General features: G+C 50.4%; 2 protein-coding genes across 2 annotated transcripts; both read left to right on the forward strand.

Moving 5' to 3' along the window:
• Positions 1–1,750: 1,750 nt before the first annotated feature.
• Positions 1,751–12,491, forward strand: LMBR1L (limb development membrane protein 1 like). The gene is made up of 17 exons (XM_036760238.1): positions 1,751–1,961; positions 5,464–5,548; positions 6,497–6,530; positions 7,528–7,667; positions 7,872–7,975; positions 8,155–8,281; positions 8,643–8,711; positions 8,881–8,945; positions 9,314–9,386; positions 9,544–9,627; positions 9,783–9,859; positions 10,108–10,185; positions 10,421–10,494; positions 10,682–10,772; positions 10,887–10,953; positions 11,492–11,653; positions 11,813–12,491. Exons 1-17 carry the CDS (start codon positions 1,890–1,892, stop codon positions 11,878–11,880), a joined length of 1,470 nt encoding a protein of 489 aa, XP_036616133.1. The 5' UTR covers positions 1,751–1,889; the 3' UTR covers positions 11,881–12,491.
• Positions 12,492–14,265: 1,774 nt separating this feature from the next.
• On the forward strand, positions 14,266–19,291 carry DHH (desert hedgehog signaling molecule). Its single transcript, XM_036761843.1, has 3 exons — positions 14,266–14,577; positions 18,155–18,416; positions 18,666–19,291. The coding sequence occupies exons 1-3, from the start codon at positions 14,266–14,268 to the stop codon at positions 19,289–19,291; spliced, it is 1,200 nt and encodes a 399-aa protein (XP_036617738.1).
• Positions 19,292–20,287: the final 996 nt, after the last annotated feature.

Raw genomic sequence — 20,287 nt, forward strand, 5'->3', positions numbered from 1 at the left:
TTAGCACCTAGTTCCATTTAACCAACTAACATCAGTTAGCTTTTACAAAGATATATTTACTTTAAAGATATAGCAAGAACACATGTACAAATATTTCCCCTCAATACCTTCTCTGGGTATTACCTAGTAGGTCTTTGGCCCTCCGATGAGAATGATTTCAGACAATGTGTTTTCTACAATAGTATCGGTCCTACCAAGTTTATATCCAAATGTGGTATCTTTCCATCAGCTATTGTTAGGCTGAGTCCCTGAAATGAAGAATTTCAGGTTTTTGTTGGAAAAGGTGCTAGGAATCTGAACAACTCGACTCTATATCAGGCAGCCTTCTGGGCCACAAGTCCCCACCCTTATGTCTTTGAAAGGTCTGGTTTTTCTTTTCTTTTCTTTTTTTTTCACTTGGGAGTGGAGGTGGGGAGCTTTGTCCCAGGGGAGGCAGGTAAATTAGAGATAGATTGTGAAAAGCTTTAAAACCAATAGGCGGAGAAGTTTGCATTTTATCCTAGAGGCAACAGGGATTGTCACACCTGTGCTTAGAAAGACTATTTTGGCAGTTACATCTAAAGCATACTTTATTAAAGCAGAGGATGCATTGGAGAGGAGAAAGATCAGAAGAGGGGAGATCAGTTAGGCGTCTATTAACAATACTCTTGCAAAAGATCAGGAGACCCAACATTTTCCAAGTCCTTAATCTTCTCAGTAAAGAAGGGGGTGAAATTATCTGAGAAAGGGGGGGGGCGGGATTGGAGTATTAAGGAGAGAGATGGTTGAACAGCAGCTGTGTTGTGGAGAATGTCACACGGAGTCAACCGGACATGAATAATAGGCTTGTCCAGCAGTGGGAGGTCCCGATTGAATGTGCATAGTTGTTCTGTAGTCCTTCAAAGAGTTCTGCTGGGCATTGAAAAAATGTGGTTGACTGTGTAGGAAAGGAATGAGAAAAAGCTCGGGGGGATAGGGAATAAGAAACATGCCACAAGAAAGTAACACTAGGGACCCGGGCTTCTGGGGTGGATTTAAATGTGTATTTCTGCTTCTTTAAGTAACCTCGATGTTCTCCGGGTAGTCTTGGAATCATGAACTGTCTCGTTTCAAACAACTGGTGGTGTCCGCAACCCACCCCTCCAACCTCTGGTAGACTGCAAGCTCCTTGAGGGCAAGGACCGTCTCTCTTTTTCTTATTTAGTAGGTGTTTAATGAATGTTTACTAAACTGATAACTCCCAGGCTTTTCTACCAAACTCAGCCCTTGGAGGCTCTGGAGGTCTCTGGCTCCAGTTCAAGGGGACAGCGGGCCGTCCTCTCCAGGTCTGTCAGTCAGGTTTCTGACAATTTGAGACGAGTCTTTTAGGATTACCAAGACAAACACAGCCAGCAGCCCAGCCTGTCCTGGCACAGAAACATCCCGCCTCTTTCCACGGGGCAAGCCTATCGCTGCACGTCCTATGGTGAAAAGCAGCTTCCTTGGATTAGAAACACCAATGAATTATGCCCATTTGGCCGGGATCCCGCCCACTCCTTGTGACGTCACGCCGCGGCTTTAAAATGGAACGCGGAACGCCGTTTCCCTTATTTTGTAGCGAAGCTGACGGCAGATGCGCTTTTCGTTCCGAACGTGGCGGCGTCTCCACCTTAAAGGGCCCGGCGAGATCTGGGCCTGCGTGCTGGTTATCGGTAGAGCGGCGGTACTACCCCTTTAAGGGCGGAGCTACGGAGGGGGAGGGACGAAGAGGGGTGGGCTAATCTGGGACTTCAGTTCGCCCGGTGTCTAGGTCGAGGCCGGGGCGGTGAGCCTGAGTTGGGTCCCGGTGCTTGGAGGCGGTGGACTCTTTCCCCCGCTTGTCCTCTCTCCGGACCCCGGAGAAACCCGCTCCCAGTCATGCTGATCAGAGCATGGAAGCAGCTGACTATGAGGTGCTGTTGGTGCGGGAGCAGCTGTTCCACGAACGCGTCCGGGAGTGCATAGTGAGTGCAGGACTCGGGAGCGGGAGCGGTGGGAGTGGAGGCGTCCGTCCGCGTGGGGCCGGAGGGCAGCGCCGCGGCATCGCGGCAGCTGCGGGGAGAGGGAGGGGCGGGGACGAGTGGAGGGGTCATCAGTTTCAGGACTTCCTAGGAGAAAAAGAAAGCCCACCATCTCCCCAGGGATCCTCGGAGATGTTTCTGTTTGCTCGTGGATGCTGGTGGGTCTGTGCACTTTGTGAATGCCTGGAAGTGTTGGATTGGTTTGCGTTCTCGCCAAAGTTTAGGGAGAAGCATCCAGGCCCTAGTTATCCTAAGCAGAAGAAACTCCTAGGCTAGCCTGTTTGGAGGGAACGTGGAGAGGGTGGAGAGATGCCAGACATACACACTCTGAAAGAGAAGGGTGGTTTGTTGTAAAATGGGTGAGGTTGCCCCCTGGGGAGAGAGGGGGTCTGCTTTGGCGCTGAGACCCCACTGTGGTTGCACTGGGTCAGATCTCGATGCTATGGGGGTAGAGACCTAGAGCCTACCCACTTCCTTCCCCCCAGCCCCAATATACATTTTTCCAGAAATGGAGTCTGGGCTTCCCGACTATTTTCCCAGTGTATAGAGGCACTTTCCACTCCCCTCTTCTCCCCAGCTTGGTTATTGCTTCCTGCTTGCCATGCAGGTGTCCCTAGAGTAACAACAGGGTAATTCATTAGCCACCCAATGATATAGTTCTCTGGCTAATGTTGTCGGAACTCTCTGGGCCCTCTGAGCTAAGTTGAGCTTCAGGGCTTCACGTCTCCATCTCCAGGATTTCTTTGGCACCTCCCTCGCCCTCCTCCCCCCCATCCTTCCTCTCCCTCTTTTGCTCTCTGAAGTTTTTTTTTTACTTCATATCATATGGATAGAAGAGGAAAGAGAAGAGGAAAAGTTGGGGTGGTGGAGAGGTTACTCCCTTTGGTGGCTTATTTTTAACTTCCTTCTGGGCTCCCTATCACTCATCCCTCTGTAACCTCAGAACTAGAGAAGGGATGAGCTTACTAGGGATATGCCACTGAGAATAGGAAATTGGTGAGGAAAAAGTAAAGATTAGGGGAACAGCTGGATATCATGACCTGGAGTTTTCTCCCTTCAGGTAACCAGCTTGAGTAGATAGTTGTTGCAGTTCTAGGTATGAGACTGTGGGCAAATTTCTGAGCCTCAATTTCGTCCTCAGTAAAAGGAGGTAATACTACTTGTATTATCTACACCTCATAAGGTTGTTGGGAGGAAAGCACCTGGTAGATTGTTGAATGCCATATAAATGTGAGCTATTATTACCACTCCTGCCTTCTGGGAACTGAAAGAGTAAAGGTTCTTGGATGTCCCCCACCCCTCTCCCCTATAGTTCTCTGTGGGAACCCATGGCAGGGAGGAGTATGCCTAGCTATTTCACCTGTGAGGTGAAAGGCTTCTTTGGGAGCAGCTTAGCCTCAGCCCAACAAGGATTGCGTGGAACTCCAGCCTGACCTTTTGAGCTCTCCTACCTTCTTGGGTATGATGCAAGCCAGGAGACTGAGGCTTGGGCTGTAAAACTGCAGAACTTCTAGAATGTTGCTACTTTACCTTTGGAGGTGACTCCTTACCTTTAGAGATGTCCTCAGCCTAGATTGCCTGCTGCCTTGGCCCTTCAATGTACCATCCTCAAGAACAAGGATTATCGGCTTTTTGTGTGCCAAGAACCTCTTTGGAGAAGCCTAAGGACTCCTCAGAACAATGTTTTTAAATGCATAAAATAAAACACATAGGATTGCAAAGAAACAAACTACACCAAAATACAATGAAAAAATGCTTTTAATGAAACAAGGTTAGAGATTCCTGATTAAGGACCCCCCCCCCCACTCTAGAGATATTTCCTCCAACCCGTTTTGCCTCTCTGGGCCTCAACTGAGTTCAGCCCTATGAGGTTGGTTTTTTTTTTCCTGGTCATCTCTAGTAGAGGAAGGACAGCATATGTTCCTAGCATAGTCAGAAATTCACCCTATTAGAGTCTGACCTATGGTTCCCATATAATGCCATAATATGTAGTGAAGAGAGTCTTGTGCCCAGGAGTCAGGAGACCTGAGTTATTATAATTAGTAATTACTCAGATGCTTTAATGTTTACAAACAGCCCCTCTCATAATAACCTTGTGAGGTAATTAGTACAAGTATTTCCCCTATTTTATAGATGAGCAAACTGAGATTCAGAGATGAAGTAATTTGGTGATAGAGCAAAGCTGGGACTCAGATAAATCCTAGTCTTCTGTCCACTATATGATGTTGCTACACTTCTCATACCCCATTTCCATTTCCATTCTCTGGACTTCAATGTCCTTTCTGGCAAAATGAGCAGTCGAGTCTGGGTGAGCTTTAAAATCCCCTTCAGCTCTTAAAAGTCTGCATCTGAATTTATTGAACAGAGGCAGTGGCTGGTACTTGCTCCTTTGTTCTTAGGTTAAAAGTATTAAAGCTAGAAATATTAGTTATTAAGGGTAGAAGGGAACTTAGAGATTAGCTGACTCCCTTATTTGAAGAATACCTGAAAGCAGGAGCTGTCAGTGTTGGGAACAGAAGAAAGAATACTCAAAGGCTCTTTCTGTAGTTGAGTGGTGGGTGGCATAGAAAACCTGAACCTTTTTCCTCTCTGTTCAGCCCCTGGGCTTCTAGCTACATAAAGATGGGTGTGGGGCTGTGGCTTATGAGTCTCTCTGCCTGAGATTGCGACCCTAGATTATTCTTCATCACGGAAGCCCCAAGTCCACTATTTTTCTGCCACAGTAGCTCTTAAGGTGTCTACATTGGTGTCGGGTAGCTCCCCAGAGGCTCCATCTGGCCCTGGAGTATGGGGGTGAGATCAGAATTGATGCAGAATTAGAGTATCCATAGGATGAGACATCAGGATCATTGGATTTAGAGCTGGAAAGGATAAATCAGCCCTGATTTTTTTTTTTACTCTTCCCAGGGTCTTACCCTGGTGGCCATTTTATAAATGGCTCTAGTAATGGGACTCCGCACTCTTGCCCACCTGACTGTTTTAGACTTTATGTCTCTCAGCACATATGTAAGTGTATCTCTGCTTGTGTATCATCCCACCCATCTTGTTGCAGGAAAAAGGGCTAAATTGGAGTCCCCTGCTGCCCAGGAAATCTGAGAGATTTGGCCCTGGCAGTAGACATTGGAAAAGATGTACTTTGGGATTTAGAAGGGAGGGAGGACTTCATTCTAGTGATGTGGGTAGGGAATAGTTTGAGGGTTAAGATTATGAATCCAAGCCCAAAAGAGGCACTTGGTACAATGGAAAGACCACAGACCCTGGAGTCAGAGGCCCTGAGTTAAAATCCCACCTCCCATGCTTACTGCCTGTGTGACCTTGTGCAAGTCACTTCACCTGTCAAGGCCTCATTTCTCCATCTCCAGACTGAGAGGGTTGGGCTGGCTGATCTTGGAGGCCCCTTCCAGCAATAGAGCTACCATTCCTATGATCTTCCCCTCCTCTTCAGATCTCCACACTGCTGTTTGCAACGCTTTATATCCTCTGCCACATCACTCTGACCCGATTCAAGAAGCCAGCTGATTTTACCACAGGTATGGGCGAGCAGCTTCTGTTGGCCTCTCCAGCTGTTATGGTGCTGGTGGCTATGCAGAAAGCCTCAGGGGAATGGGGTGTATGTGCTCCCCTGGGAAAGGGAGTTGTGCTGAGGCATCTGTTCCATTGACTTCTCTCTTCCTTGTGGGCACAGATTCCTTGTTATTCCCTGTCCCAGGGCTGCCTAGACCCCTTGCCAGGAACTCTGCCAGGCGGCTCTCTATTCATCTTTCTGCTCAGGGGAGAGTTTTCTAGGAGCTGCTCTGCCTGTAGGGCTCATGGGGCAAGTACTCCGTAGCATGTTCTTTGGGGAGGAAGGCGAGTGTAGGAGCCCTTCTATTATCTTGAGATAGTAGGGTTGGGACTGGGTGCCTTGGCCTGTCTGTCCTACGGGCACTGTTAGGACCATCCCCATCACTAAATGGCCTTGGCTGCCTAGAAGTGCCAGCCCTTTCCCCCAGCCTGTCCAGTTTTCTTTTTTAGCCAGGGCTATGTCCACTCCAAGGCTACTTCGGGGCACAGCAGCCAAATCATTGTGTCCTCTACCTCGGGAGGTAGGCAGCTCCCCAGGTGACCAAGAAATTCCCGAATCTACTGCCCCATCCTTTCTTAGCCCTCTTCAGTGAACCCAGTCTGTGACATAACTGGCTTCACTAGCCACTTGTTTACCGTCTTCTTGGTGTCCAAAGGGGAACCCGTGACAGTAATATTTCTAGGAAGGGAGGAGCAAATTGTGGTGAGGAAAGTGGTAGGAGGAAGGAAGACAGTACCAATGTTCCCTTTGCTTCCTGGGACCAGAACCCCAGGTGCACTCAACCAACCTCCTGTCATGGTGTACCTGAACTGTTTTTCCTCATCCCTGTATACTAAGTAATAATACAGTAGCCCTACCGGAATCGTTAGCTGACATCTGTCTTTCCTTCCGTGTCTCTGTCTGATTCTGACAGTTGATGATGAAGACGCCACAGTCAACAAGATTGCGTAAGTGTTGCTGCTGCTGACTCTCTTGTCTCAACACCAAGGGCGCATTTGGCTAGAGAGAACCATACCCCAGAGATGCCCCTGGAGCAGGGACCTTAGCTAGCTCGCTAGTTGAAGTGCAGGTGATTTTGGGGTGGGGAGAATTGCTTCTTTTTTCACAAATACCTATATCCCATCCCCAGCCTGTTCCCTGCCTTGATGAACCTGGAGAGGCTTAGAAAAGTTGTTCCAGTCTCCCTGGTGGCCTGAGTCACTGGAAACGGAGAGAGCGTGGCTCCTCTCCTCTGTGCCCAGAGTCTGGGAGCTTCTCAGGACTGAAGAGTGGTAGAACTAAGCCTTTGTTTGGGATGGAGAGATATTGGGATGTGGAGAGAGGGACCACACCCCTGGGAAGAGAGAAATGGGAGAGGAATATTCAGATATTGAACTAGGAGGGGAAGAGAAACTGGCCTGGGGATCAGCTCCTGCCTAAGATGGCACGTGCCCAAGGGCCCCACATTCTTAGGGAAGCAGATGGCAACTGATAATTCTAGGAATTCTTAAGGTAATTATCATCTTGGTATGCTGACTTCTTATGCATCTCAGACAGGTGTTCTTAACCTTTTGTGTGTGTGTCACAGATTTCTTTGGTAGTCTGGTGAAACCTAGGCACCTCTTCTCAGAAGAGTGTTTTTAAATAATTGAAGAAAATGCTAAATTTCAGTTAGATGTTACGGAAAATAAAGGTGTAATTTTTTCCCATCCAAAGTTGTATATGTCTTGAAATCTTTCTTACTGGCCCCAAGTTAAGAACCCTTGGCCCTAGGAGAAAAGGTTGCAAAGGGGGGAGAGCTGGATGTCCCCTGGGCTGGGTCCTCCCCAAGCACTTCCTCACGTCCCCAAGGGTGGATAGTTCACCTGGCAGGGAAAATGAGATAGTATTAAAAGGGACCCAGAAGTGGTCTCTGGGTCCACAGGGCTCAGGACCGACCCACATTCCAATTCCATGTGTTCTTAGGCTTGAGCTCTGCACATTTACCTTGGCGGTGGCCCTGGCTGCAGTCCTGCTCCTGCCCTTTTCCATCCTCAGCAATGAAGTGCTGCTTTCCCTTCCCCGAAACTACTATATCCAGTGGCTCAATGGCTCCCTCATCCATGGTAAGGACCTCTCCCCCAGGGGTGGGCTGACCCTTCAGATGGGCTTTGTGCTAGGCCTTGTCCCCAGGGATTGGGAATAGGGCAAAAAGGAAGTTTCTTCAGGCTGAAGGCCAGTCACCAGTCCATCCAGCTCCCTGTCCCTTTTCTTCCCTCTCCCATCCCTCCTATTTTAATCCAGTCTTTTTGTCTTCCCTTTTGCCCTAGGACTCTGGAACCTTGTCTTTCTCTTCTCTAATCTGTCCCTTGTCTTCCTCATGCCCTTTGCCTACTTTTTCACTGAGTCAGAAGGCTTTGCTGGCTCAAAGAAGGTGAGCAAACGGGAGAGAGGGAAGGGAGTTACTTTTCTGGGCATCCCTTCGTTCCAATCCCTAAACCTGGTCCCAAATATCCCCTCCCCAATGCCACCAACTCCAACCTCCCCTGATTTCCATCATTTCCTCCCTAATCATCTACTAATCATTTCCCCCCACTCATTGCCATCCTAAAGGGGGTCCTGGGCAGGGTATATGAGACAGTGGTGATGCTGCTGCTCTTGTCACTGCTGGTGCTAGGCATGGTGTGGGTGGCCTCTGCCATTGTGGACAACAGCAAGACCAGCCGGGAGTCTTTGTATGGTGAGTGATTCCAGATGGCCCCCGACTCCTCCATTGGCATTCTGCTGAGGAGGAACTCATTGGTAGGATTCTTTCCTCTAGACCGGGGCTGTCCAACCTTAGGTTTTTATTGAAACAATAGACAATATATTTTGATTTGCCATTTTAGTAAGAACTCTGCATTTATGTAAATTTCTATGCTTGTAGGCGACTCCATGTGGCCCGAGGGCTGCATTTTGGACAGCCCTGATCTAGACTCTTCATCTTGAGACATCGTCTGGCGGAGGGGGACAGGGATGGGGGTGAGAAGGCAGGGACGGGAAAGGGAATAGAGGAAATACTGTAACTTTTTCCTAACTGTTTTTGCCTCTCTCCTCACCAGATCTCTGGGAGTATTATCTTCCCTACCTCTATTCCTGCATCTCCTTTCTTGGTGTATTGCTCCTTTTGGGTGAGTTCCTGGTCACAATTTGTGCAGGATTTTTGCTGGAACACAGGGGCATGGGACCAGGGTGGGGGTTGGGAGAGTGGGTGAGAATCCTGGCTTGCTGCTCTTGTGTCTATAGAAGAGGAGGGAAAGGGGAGAGGTAAACTAAATATGGATTTCTCCTGCTTTGCAGTGTGTACACCACTGGGCCTGGCCCAAATGTTCTCTGTCACTGGAAAACTACTGGTCAAGCCCAGGGTATGTAGGGTCCCCTCTCCCTTCTACCTTGTAGGGAGATCCTCAGGCAAAGATAGAAGTACAGAAATGTTCAGTTTTGTCTCCTTTTCCTCCAGGCTTCCTTTTCTTGGTTTTCTTGGTTCCTTTTCTGCCTTCATTTTAGCAGCCTTGTATGCTCCTTGCTTAAAACCTGCCTATAGGGAAGGGTCTGCAAGGTCAATGTCACACCTTCCTGGTGATTTCAGGTCTTCATGTTCCTACTGTCATCGGGTTGTTTCCTTTTTAACAAGCCTTTTGGGTGGGGGTGGGCAGGATGGGGTGCTCCAGTGTAGGTCAGAACTCCAAGACTGAAGCTACTAAAAATCCCTACCCCTCTTCCCACTGCCTAGCTGCTGGAGGACCTGGAAGAACAGCTGCATTGCTCAGCCTTTGAGGAGGCAGCTCTAACCCGAAGGATGTGTAGTGAGTGGCCTTCCCCCACAGAAGAGCTCAGGCTCTGGGATAGTTTGGAGAGGAGGCAGGACAGCAAGGGCTGGTTGGTAACTTGGAGGTGAGGGGTAGGAGAATGGTTAGGACAGAGTCCCAGACCACCCCTCAGCACTGTTCTCCTCTGCCTTAGACCCCACTTCGTGCTGGCTGCCCCTGGACGTGAAGCTGCTGCACAGACAGGTCGTGACCCTGCAGACACAGAGACTCATGCTGGGTACGGGTTTGGAAAGATCACAGTGGGCAAGCCAAAGAGGTGGGGAGGTGGCCTTGAATGGAAGAGGGAGGAGGAGGAAGAAGGCAGCTGGGTTGGGAGCTCCTCTTCCATTGCAACCAGCCCCTTACAGATTGTGCCTCCCTGTCCTTGCTCAGAGAAACGACAGAAGGCCTCTGCTTGGCAGCGAAACCTGGGTTACCCACTGGCTATGCTATGTCTGCTGTTGCTGACGGTGGGTGTGGGGCTCAGTGGGTGGGGGTAAGTCCACTGAGTGAATGCCTTTGTGGCACCATGCCCGGCGCAGGCTGGGGTGGGGCATATGAGAGGGAAAAGAGATGTTCCATAGTTACAAAATGGGGAAAGAGATTCTGGGAGGGATCTGTTCGGGGCGGAGGTGTTCTATCTCTCCTGGGACCAGGACAGGAGCTGATAGGACTAGTTTCCGCTCTTTTCCTCTCCCTCCCTTCCTCCCCCAACCAGGGCCTCTCTGTGCTTATTGTTGCCATCCACATCCTGGAATTGCTCATTGATGAGGCAGCCATGCCCCGTGGCATGCAGGTACCAGCTCTTCCCTTCCCCCACAGCCAGTCCGAAGGCCTTGACCCTTGAAATGGTGCTCATGGTTCCTTGTATGGTTTTTTGTTTGTTTTGTTTTGTTTAAGACTAGTTTCCCATTGGCAGATGTCATTGGTTTGCCAAATGCTGGGTGGGGAGGGAGAACTGAAAAGTCCACAACCACAGGGGGAAGGAGAGGAATGCCACAGGTAATAACGTCTCCTCTTTCCCTGTCCAGGGTACGTCCTTGGGCCAGGTGTCTTTCTCCAAGCTGGGCTCCTTTGGTGCTCTCATCCAGGTTATCCTCATCCTGTATCCTTCTGGAGAAACTTTATCCCCTGTCTTTTCTGCCCCTCAGCCCTGTCTCCTGTGCAGAGCTGGATTGGGGGGCGGCAGGTTGTATTCTAACCCCAAGAAAGGAGGGAGAGAAAGATGGTTAGAAGGGATGATGAAAGAATTTAACCATTTCAATGCTGGTTCTTCCTTAAGTCATCAGTAGTTACCTGATGCTGTCCTCTGTTGTGGGCTTCTACAGCTCTCCATTGTTCCGAGGCCTTCAACCCAAACGGCAAGATACAGCCATGACCCAGGTATTGGGGGAGGAGAGACTAGGATTTTGTTGGGGTCAAGAGGGTTAATACAGGATATTGGCAGCTGCTCAAGGGACTATGCTATCTTGTGTCCTTCCCTTTCCCCATCCTTAGATCATTGGGAACTGTGTCTGTCTCCTGGTGCTGAGCTCAGCCCTTCCTATTTTCTCTCGTACACTAGGTGAGTACTGTTGGCTTTGTGGAGGTGATAGGAATAGGAGAAGCCTAGGAGTGTTATTTAGTGCTAGGCAAAGGCTGCTCCCAATAGTACTTGTGGGCTGAGTATGTTGAGTGAAGTAAGGATGGGTTCCACTATGGAGATCAAGGAAAGGTTGGTAGGATAGGGCTGACTGGTCACTGAAGCAGAAGCATATGCCAGAGACTGAATATTTTGTCCATCCCCTCTTCCCTATTGGGGGAATTGTTGGTTCTGTATTATTCACTCCATTCCTTCAGACTTTGGATCCTTCCTTGACTAATATGTTCAGACTGTGCATCTCTTAATGGTCTGTGGGAAATGGGAGATAGAAATAACTGATTGGGGATAGAGGGGGTGGCATCTTCAGGAGTGGTTGCAGTGCTGAGATGTGACCACATGAGGGTAGCAGAGAGCCAGTTTCTGAGTTGATTTAGGGGTAAAGGAACCACTTCTAATCTGAGGGGGTGTTAAGAATTGGTTCCTTTTTAAAACCATTTAGTTTTCCCCTCTCTGTTCACAGGGCTTACCGGCTTTGACTTGCTGGGTGACTTTGGGCGTTTCAATTGGCTGGGAAATTTCTATATTGTATTCCTATATAATGCGGCCTTTGCTGGCCTTACCACCCTTTGCCTGGTCAAGACTGTCACTGGAGCAGTTCGGGATGAGCTCATCCGGGCCTTTGGTGAGGGGAAGAGGGATTGGAATTGGGGGGACGGGATAAGGAAGGTGATAGGTTCCTGAGGCTGAATGGAGGGACTCATGATGTGAACCAAAGTATCAGTTACTGAGTGACTTTACTACCCAGAAAGCCTTACCCCTAACTGCCTCTCCTTTTCCCTAGGTCTTGATAGACTACCACTACCTGTCTCTGGATTTCCACGTCAGCACAGCAAGACTCAGCTCCAGTGACCTTGATCTTAGAGAGTTGGGTAGAAGGGAGAAGACTGGATACCACCAGGCTTGGAGCAGAGTCCTGGGGGGACTGGGTGCTTTTCAAGGCCTGAAATTTTTTTGTGTGTGGGGAGGAGTTGGAGGGTAGCTAAAGACCTTTGCCCTGCTGTATAATCTGAGCCAAAGTTTGGGGGCCCATTTCTTTTCGCTCCCCCTCCCCCCCTTACCAACCCCTTTCAGAAAAATATGGGCCCCTGGCTAGAAGGCTGGGTATCTGCAACTAGCTCCTAGCCTCACCTCCGTTTACATATTAATCTGCCTCATTATAGTCCTGGGCACTGCCCCTGGCCATGTTTACATGATCTTATGTGCAATAGGGGAGGGAAGGAGTTGGGAAGTGGAAAAAGAATGGGGAGACAGACCATTTCCCGGGAACACTTGGCCTTAGCCCTCTGTTGTCCTGCCCCTAGCAGAGCAGAGCCCTCCCTAGGGCCTCTTTCGACTACCTGGGACCTGGGATGGATGAGGTCAGGAAGGTCTGTTCCCTCTCAAGATAAAGATCCTTCCCTGTCTTCTTTCTCTCCCCCTATTTTTCCCTCCCCCAAATAAAGTTGTTCTTGTGGGTTCTTAAAAAAAAGACTATTCTCAATATGTTTTTATGAGGAGGGTATAATTCACAAACATTTGCTAAATACCAACAATGGGATGGGCACTGGAGATATGAATATAAAAGTGGGGCCATCTCTATCCTCAAGGAATTTATCTTCCACCAAATGTTTCACATCGAAGGGTTTGTGGAGAAGACACTACCACTTCAGTCATAGTTGTCTGTGAGGGCTTGGTATGGGCAGGTTGGAAATGGGGAGGAAGGTAGTCTCAGAAATCCTCTCTGCCCCAAACCACATCGATTTATTTTCAATTTAGGTTAAACCACTTCACCCTCCCTGCTGCCCTTCCTCCTCCCCATACCTTTCAACCAGACTCATGACTGACTCTACCATCCCCTGACCTGATCCCAGTTTCTATATCTTCAGCTCAGGGGAAAAGATCCTGCCCAACTGCTACTTTTTACAGCCTAAGCTTCATTTCCCAATTTAGATCTGAGGTAGACATCTTTCTTTGAGAAGAAGCATTTGGCAAAGGGGCCCCCCACCCAGGGACGGTAAAGCAGCAAGTGTTAAAGGGTCTCGTGCATTCACTGTTTCTGTCCTTAAGGAGCTTTTTCTTCCCAGAATGAAATCTGAGGTCTCAGTCTCAGAATCATGTGTGGGAGGTCCTGTCTCTTGGTCTGACAGTAGGAGTAAAGGGGTGATGGACCCTGGGGCAAGTTTGCTCAGCACCAAGATAAGTTCTATCCACTCCAAGGCAAGGACTGGCAAAGTTGGATACCAGTCTCCAATCTAATGTGGACTAGCATTTAGAATAACCTTTTGAGGTTGGCAAAAGCACTTCCATGTTATTTTATGTGATCCTCAAGAGAGCCTTGGGAGGTAAGTACTACCGTTACTCCCATTTTATTGGTATTGAAACAGGCCAGAAGGTTGAGGAGCTTGCCCAGGGTCACCTACCAAGTAAGTAAGGCAGGATTCAAACTCGGGTCTTCCTGACTCGAAGTCCATCACTATCCAAGGCGCCACCTAGCTGCCAACGAACCATAAGGAGTGTGAGGGAGTGAGAGCAGCTATATCTGGTGGGGAAGGACACCTTTAGAATTTGGGGGATTGGTATCCTCGGGTCAGATATTCGAACCCTCCAGAGGGCATTGCAATCTAAGACTGGCACTTGAGAGGTTGGGAGGGGGTCTACACAATGTGGGGTAATAACAATAAGCGCATATCGCCAGCCTTTCATCAGACCTTGAGGGAGAACCAGCCCTGTCGAGGAACTGGGTCAGCAGGGTGGCAAAACAGCTGCCATTCCTGCCTAGCTGAGTGTCCCCAGACCGCCCCCCTTCCCCCATTAGAGCCAAGCGCCGGGTGCGGACTCCAGCCAGTGACTGAAAGCCGGCTGCGTGAAAACTGGGTGGGAGGGGAAGAGGGGCGTTGGGTCTGATGCTTGAGCCATTGGGGGCGGGTAGCGCCCAACCGGGGGGTGGGGCAGGAGAGAATGGGTGGGGCGTATAGCCACTTAAGGCGGAGTTCGGCAACACTGTACTGGGTAGTGAGTAGAGCCGGGTACGAGGCTGGTACCCATTGCCCCATTCCTAGAGTATTATGTTATAGTCCCTTAGTGACGGGTCACAAATTCCGGGGGCATGAAGGAAGAGCCTCAGTACCGTGACCTACGGACATCAGTGTGAGCCCTGATCTCCCTGGATAAATCACCTGCTCAACGGAAAAGAAATGTCCAACTGACTAGAAGCCCCCGTGAGGACAGATATTCCTTCCCCTGGGGGCTGGTGCCATGGCGCTACGGGCGAGCCTGGTGCCCGTGTGCTGCCTGGCACTCCTGGCTCTACTAACACTGCCTACCAGGAGCTGTGGACCTGGCCGGGGACCCGTGGGCAGACGCCGCTACGTGCGAAAGCAACTTATACCGTTGCTCTACAAGCAGTTTGTGCCCAGCGTGCCAGAGCGAACCCTGGGTGCCAGCGGGCAGCCCGAGGGTAGAGTGGTCCGGGGGTCGGAACGCTTTCGAGACCTGGTGCCCAACTACAATCCTGACATCATCTTCAAGGATGAGGAGAACAGTGGGGCTGACCGGCTTATGACCGAGGTAGGAAAGCCATTCCCTAGCCCTCGCCCTGTTCCGCAGGTGTCTGCCCCTACCTGTGCTGGACATACCCGCCGCCCACTCGCCCTTCTCTGTGGCACTCTGGGATGGGGTTTCCACGAAACCTAGGACACCTCTCACACCACCAGCCGTACTCTGCAGTTGGTGCAGCCTAGATAGGGCAAGCCTCATCTTAGAGGGAAATATCTCAACGGAAAGGCTTGGAGGATCACAGAGGAGTAAGCTGGTGCGGGAAAGAGGGCAGTTGGGGAGGACTAATGAGAGTGAAAGGGAGAAGCTGAGAAGGTGGGGGGAGGGGTTGTGGAATGGCGGCAGGCGAGACGGGAAATGACTGAGGCGTGGACCGGGGGTCAGTCACCGAGCTAGGCAGGAAGGGCTGAGGTGAGCCTGGGGCCAGCAAGGCCCTGGGGTGATCAGGGAATCTCCTGAGGGATAAGGGACAGAGCTTCAATAGTTGACCCTCGTGTGCCAGGCTCTTTCCAGGACTGCTCAGGACTGTGGCTGAGGAGGTGGAGAAAGGAATTCCTGAGCCACAGGGCGGAGGTATCCATGCTGGGACATTTAGGAGCCCCCATCCCATTTCAGGATATCCAGCTACCGTTGGAAGATTCCACCACCACCCCCTCCAGTAACAGTTTCATGTGCCCTTTTACTATTTCTGAGGATGTACTAGCAGAAAATTTCTGCAAAAGGTTCTTGTCCCCAGAATCCTTTCCCACCTTGAGAAGCTCTGAGGTTGAGGTGAGGGTGCTTGCTGAGAGAGCTGTCCTAACACTTCCGCTGTGTTTCTATGCCTTACTTTTGTAAGTGTAAATACCAGCTAGTCAGGGTCCACTATGTCTAACATCTCTGGAACCTGGGTGTTTCCTTCCCACCTGGGCTCTAGGTAGTGGCCTGCTCAGAAAGTTAAAGTTAGAGTCAAAGGCACTTGAATCTCATAATCCTGTTGGATTAAGGAGCCCACTTCTGGCTAGTTGGAGCTGTGTACTGGATGTCTGGAAGATGAAACCAGCTTTCCACAATCAAATGCTCAAAAAAAATATTGGAGCAATTGTCTAGATAGAATAATGGAATGTTACAACCATGAAAGGAAGTCAGGACTCAGTCCAATACTCTCATTTTCTCGATTAAGGGACCAAAGTCCAGAGAAAAGTTACTTGTACAAGACTATGCATTAGGAGAAGAGTTAGGACTAAAACCCACACCTCCTTGGATTTCCATTTTCACTTCCCGGATCCTTTGTTTTCACCAGTGTGGGAAAAAATACCATCTGATGGACAGCCTTCTAGCCGTAAATGCTTGAAATTTAGAGAGCACAAGTATTCAGGTGGTTGCAGGCTGTACTTAAATTCTTCTCAATTTGGTAAGGCCTACCAAGGCTTGCACTTTACTGCCCTGGTCTTTTGAGAATCCAGGATTATCTCTGCCTTCTGTGGAGAATTGGGATAGAACTTTAGTAGAGGGGTTTTTGTTTTTTGCCATTATGCAACATTTAAGAGGAGTAGAAAGGGAGAAGCAAGCTATATATATATATATATATATATATATATATATATATATATATATATATATATATATATATATATAATTAATTCTCCATTCTCCAGACTAGCCGTGTGACCCAGCTAAGTCACAACTTCTGCCTGCCTCAGTTTACTCATCTGTAAAATGGGAACAATGATAGCAGCTATCTCACTTGGTAGTTAAGAAAAGCAAATAAGATAAAAAAAATCAAATGAGATCCTGCGTGGACACCTTTAATCCCATGTAAGTGCTAGCTATTCTTATTCTAGGGAAACTATCCAGAGAGAATTCATCCTCTTTCCCCATTCAAACCCAGGAGACCCCAAATCTACACCTCCAACAAGTTTGCTGCTCAGCAGTCATTACGTTGGGAATTGGGGCTTCCTTCTGTGCCTTGCACTTCCAGCCAGGGGCTTTCCTCCTCAGTCCTGTGCCTACTCTACCTGAACGTATTGTATTCCTCAATGACACCTGTACCATGCAGAATTGCAATGGAACCATATATTGTATGGGAATACAGGGAAGCATCCCCCATCTCCCTGAAGTATATTATGTAGTTCTTGAGACCCTCACCTCCCATTGCTTGGCAGCAAAATGGCTCCATTGAACTGGACCCAGCTCTCAGCGGTCCTGCCCCCGCAGGTCAGGGCCTCCTCTTAGCCTATTGGCCACAGCGGCGTAGCGAACTTTTCTTGCTCCTCTTCAGTGTGTGGAACTTGTTGGAGGTGTAGAGGTTGGGGGTAGGAGACCAGGAGGAGTTTCCTCCCCCCCGCCTTGTGATGAGGAGAACCTAAGCTAAAGTTGAGTGGGCGGGGCTGGGAAGAAAAGGAGGTTGTCCGCTCTCCGCCTCCTCCAGAGGTTCCCTTTCCAACCCCTCCCTTCTCCCCGTTGTAAGTCTGGCCAAGGTCTCTTGCTCCTAGATTGTAACTATGAGCGATAACCACAGGCTCACTCCCCCAGAGCCAAGCTGTGAGCCCTCTCCTCCCTTCTCCGCCCACTCGCGACTTTCACCTCAGATCAGGGATCTCCTCATTCCTGGACAGTCCGGAGTGGGCAGAACACGCCTTATTGCCAGGTCCTGCAGCCCTGTAGCCTGGAGGAGTGAGAGGTGGGGTTTCTGTGCGCTTGGAGATCCCTGGCTGAGACTGGGCAGAAGAAGAGTTGGTCGAGCTGGGGGAGGGGGCTGTGGCACTCTTCTGGGAGAGGGGGTGCGGCTCACTGCCCTTTATTCTCCCCGCGCTGGGGCGGCTGAAAAGAGTCTTTGTGGCTAGAGCTGCTGAGTTCGCTTCTCCCGCCACTGCCCCGGCCCCGGCCCCGGCCCGGGATTCTCACCCGGTTAAGTCATTCCGGAGAATGGCCATTGTGCTTTCCGCAGCCCCCGCCACTCTAACCTTTCCTGTAGTCTCGGCCCCTCTGGGCGCCCCCTAGGTTCCTCACGCCCACTCCCTCTCCTGCAGGCTTATAGTGTCTGAAGGGGTTAATGCTGGGGGGTGAGGTGGTGGTGAGTCGGGTGGCTGGAGGAGGAGGAAGGAAGGAAGGAAGGAAACAGTGCCCAGTGCCAGGGGAGGCAAAGAAACAAAAGATGAATCAGGCAGAGGGAGGTCTGGGCCTAAGCTGAGGCCCAGATTGCTTAAATAGGGACTCTTCTTGGGGGAGTCGACCTAGCCTCCCCTTATGGTGCAGCCACACCCCGTCTTTGTAGAGCAAACTACATTGGGGGTAGGGGGGGCATCATATAGCTCCTAAGCTGAGTTGAAGTTCCAGCACTTCTGGAGGGGAGAGGGGAACCATAAGTGAAGTAAGATATGATTCTCCTCTTCCTAGCCCTCCATTCCAGGAGGGGGCTTCCCTGGTTTCCCGCTGGGTTATTTAAGAAGAGTGAATGGTTCAAAGGTAATGGATTTGGGCGACGGGTGGGGGGGAGGAACAACTCTGGTTTTCAGTCTCATTTCTCTCCCCTTCCTCCTCCCCTCTGCTCCAATTCAAAACGCTGATTCCACTTCTCCAACCCCAACACACACTTGTTCCATCCCAGCGCTGTAAGGAACGAGTGAATGCGTTGGCTATAGCTGTTATGAACATGTGGCCAGGAGTGCGCTTGCGGGTAACCGAAGGCTGGGACGAGGACGGACACCATGCTCAGGACTCGCTACATTACGAAGGCCGGGCCTTGGACATAACCACATCGGACCGAGATCGAAATAAGTACGGGCTACTGGCACGCCTGGCAGTAGAGGCTGGCTTCGACTGGGTACACTACGAATCCCGCAATCATGTCCACGTGTCTGTCAAGGCTGGTAAGAGTAAGGCTTGGGCTGAGTAGGGAGGAGCCTGAAAGCATCACTTGCTAGGGAAAAAAAAAATTATGCTGTACCCGCCTTCTGCCTGAAAACGAGCCCAAGGGGATGGACAGCATTGTAAATCACTGCGAATGTCCTTCTAGCCCAGATGAAGGCAAGAAGGCAGAGATGTAGTGTGAGGTGGGAGTGGGAAAGGGGGGGTTGTGTCGTCCCTGTTCAAGCTTTTTACCCTTGCTCCCACCGCAGACAACTCTCTGGCCGTGCGGGCAGGTGGCTGCTTCCCAGGAAATGCCACGGTACGTCTGCGGAGCGGAGAACGGAAGGGACTACGAGAATTGCATCATGGAGACTGGGTGCTAGCTGCAGATGCAGCCGGCCGGGTGGTACCCACTCCCGTGCTGCTCTTCCTGGACCGAGACTTGCAGCGCCGGGCCTCCTTTGTAGCAGTGGAGACTGAGAGGCCCCCACGCAAACTGCTCCTCACACCCTGGCACCTGGTCTTCGCGGCCCGCGGCCCGGCGCCTGCCCCAGCCGACTTCGAGCCAGTGTTTGCCCGGCGATTGCGAGCTGGGGACTCGGTACTTGCCCCAGGCGGGGACGCGCTTCGACCTGCGCGAGTGGCCCGTGTGGCCCGGGAGGAGGCTGTGGGTGTGTTCGCACCTCTTACTGCGCACGGGACTCTGCTGGTGAACGACGTCCTGGCCTCCTGCTACGCTGTCCTGGAGAGTCACCAATGGGCTCATCGTGCCTTCGCGCCCTTGCGTCTGCTTCATGCGCTAGGGGCTCTGCTACCTGGTGGGACCACCCAGTCCATCGGTATGCACTGGTACTCCCGCCTCCTCTACCGTCTGGCAGAGGAACTCCTGGGCTGAGAGTTCTGGGTGGAAATGCCTGAGCAGGGGCAGAGATGTGGGCACGAGAAGACCGGAAGATACAGACAGAATATGAAAGGTTGGGGAGGAACAGAGAGAAGGATGAGGACAAAGAAAGAAGGGCTGGGCGAGGTGCTAGGGTTGAGGGGAATTTGGCAAGGTGCCCTAAGGAGGGATAAGGAGGTTGTGCATTGATGGAAGCAGTATTCCCCTTAGCCATTATTCTCTCCTCAGCCTCTACAAATTCAACTTAATTTGTTTAAATTCAACAAACATTTATTAAGCATATACTGTATGCAGGGCACTTTACTAGATGTGGAGAGAGATGCAAAGTTAAATGTGTTACAGTCCCTGCCCTCATGGAGCTTATAACCACCTTGCCCCCTTTTGAGGTGCCCTAGTTCCTGGCCGATAATTTTATTTTTCTATTTATAAATGGTAATATAATCTTCCCACTCTTGCCCCTGTTCTATGCCCAGTCAGGCACTAGGAAGAGCCATGATCAACTCTAATACTGTCACAGTCCTTTTTTCTCTATGTGATCTAATAAAAGGAACAATCCAGGTATGAGATATCAGCTCTGAAATGCCCAAGTTTCCGCTACCACAACCCTCCCTCCTCCCCAACTCAGGGCAGTTTTAGTCTTAGCACAACACTACCAGAGGCTCAAACTTGAGCCTCTAGCCCACCTACCCTAGGGATTGCCAGCCCACCTGAGGAAGAAATGCAATGAGGATCAAGCTGGAAGGCCAGGACAGGGGATCCTCTACTTTCTCAGGCTGTCTGCCTTTCCTTCCCTACCCCCAGTCTCCCACCTCCTTGTCTCCTGTCCCTAACCACCCTCCTCCTTGAATTCCTATCCCAGTCATTTGCATAATGAAGGTCAGGATGAGGGGGATGGTTCCTTGAAAGTCATCCTCCCCCTTATCTCCAAGTGATTCCAAGCTGGAATTAGGACAGTGGTGTGTGTGTGCACATGCACATGGGGGTGTGCAG

Source organism: Trichosurus vulpecula, chromosome 5, assembly GCF_011100635.1.
Source record: "Trichosurus vulpecula isolate mTriVul1 chromosome 5, mTriVul1.pri, whole genome shotgun sequence".
NCBI lineage: Eukaryota > Metazoa > Chordata > Mammalia > Diprotodontia > Phalangeridae > Trichosurus > Trichosurus vulpecula.

Excerpts from the sequence above, each read along its gene's own strand:
- LMBR1L (XM_036760238.1), top strand. The coding sequence starts at position 1,890 with ATGGAAGCAGCTGACTATGAGGTGCTGTTGGTGCGGGAGCAGCTGTTC. Across the intron at positions 8,712-8,880 it reads TGGTGTATTGCTCCTTTTGG|TGTGTACACCACTGGGCCTG; the intron begins GTGAGTTCCTGG and ends CCTGCTTTGCAG. Across the intron at positions 10,773-10,886 it reads AAGATACAGCCATGACCCAG|ATCATTGGGAACTGTGTCTG; the intron begins GTATTGGGGGAG and ends CCCCATCCTTAG.
- DHH (XM_036761843.1), top strand. The coding sequence starts at position 14,266 with ATGGCGCTACGGGCGAGCCTGGTGCCCGTGTGCTGCCTGGCACTCCTG. Across the intron at positions 14,578-18,154 it reads CTGACCGGCTTATGACCGAG|CGCTGTAAGGAACGAGTGAA; the intron begins GTAGGAAAGCCA and ends GTTCCATCCCAG. Across the intron at positions 18,417-18,665 it reads CCACGTGTCTGTCAAGGCTG|ACAACTCTCTGGCCGTGCGG; the intron begins GTAAGAGTAAGG and ends CTCCCACCGCAG.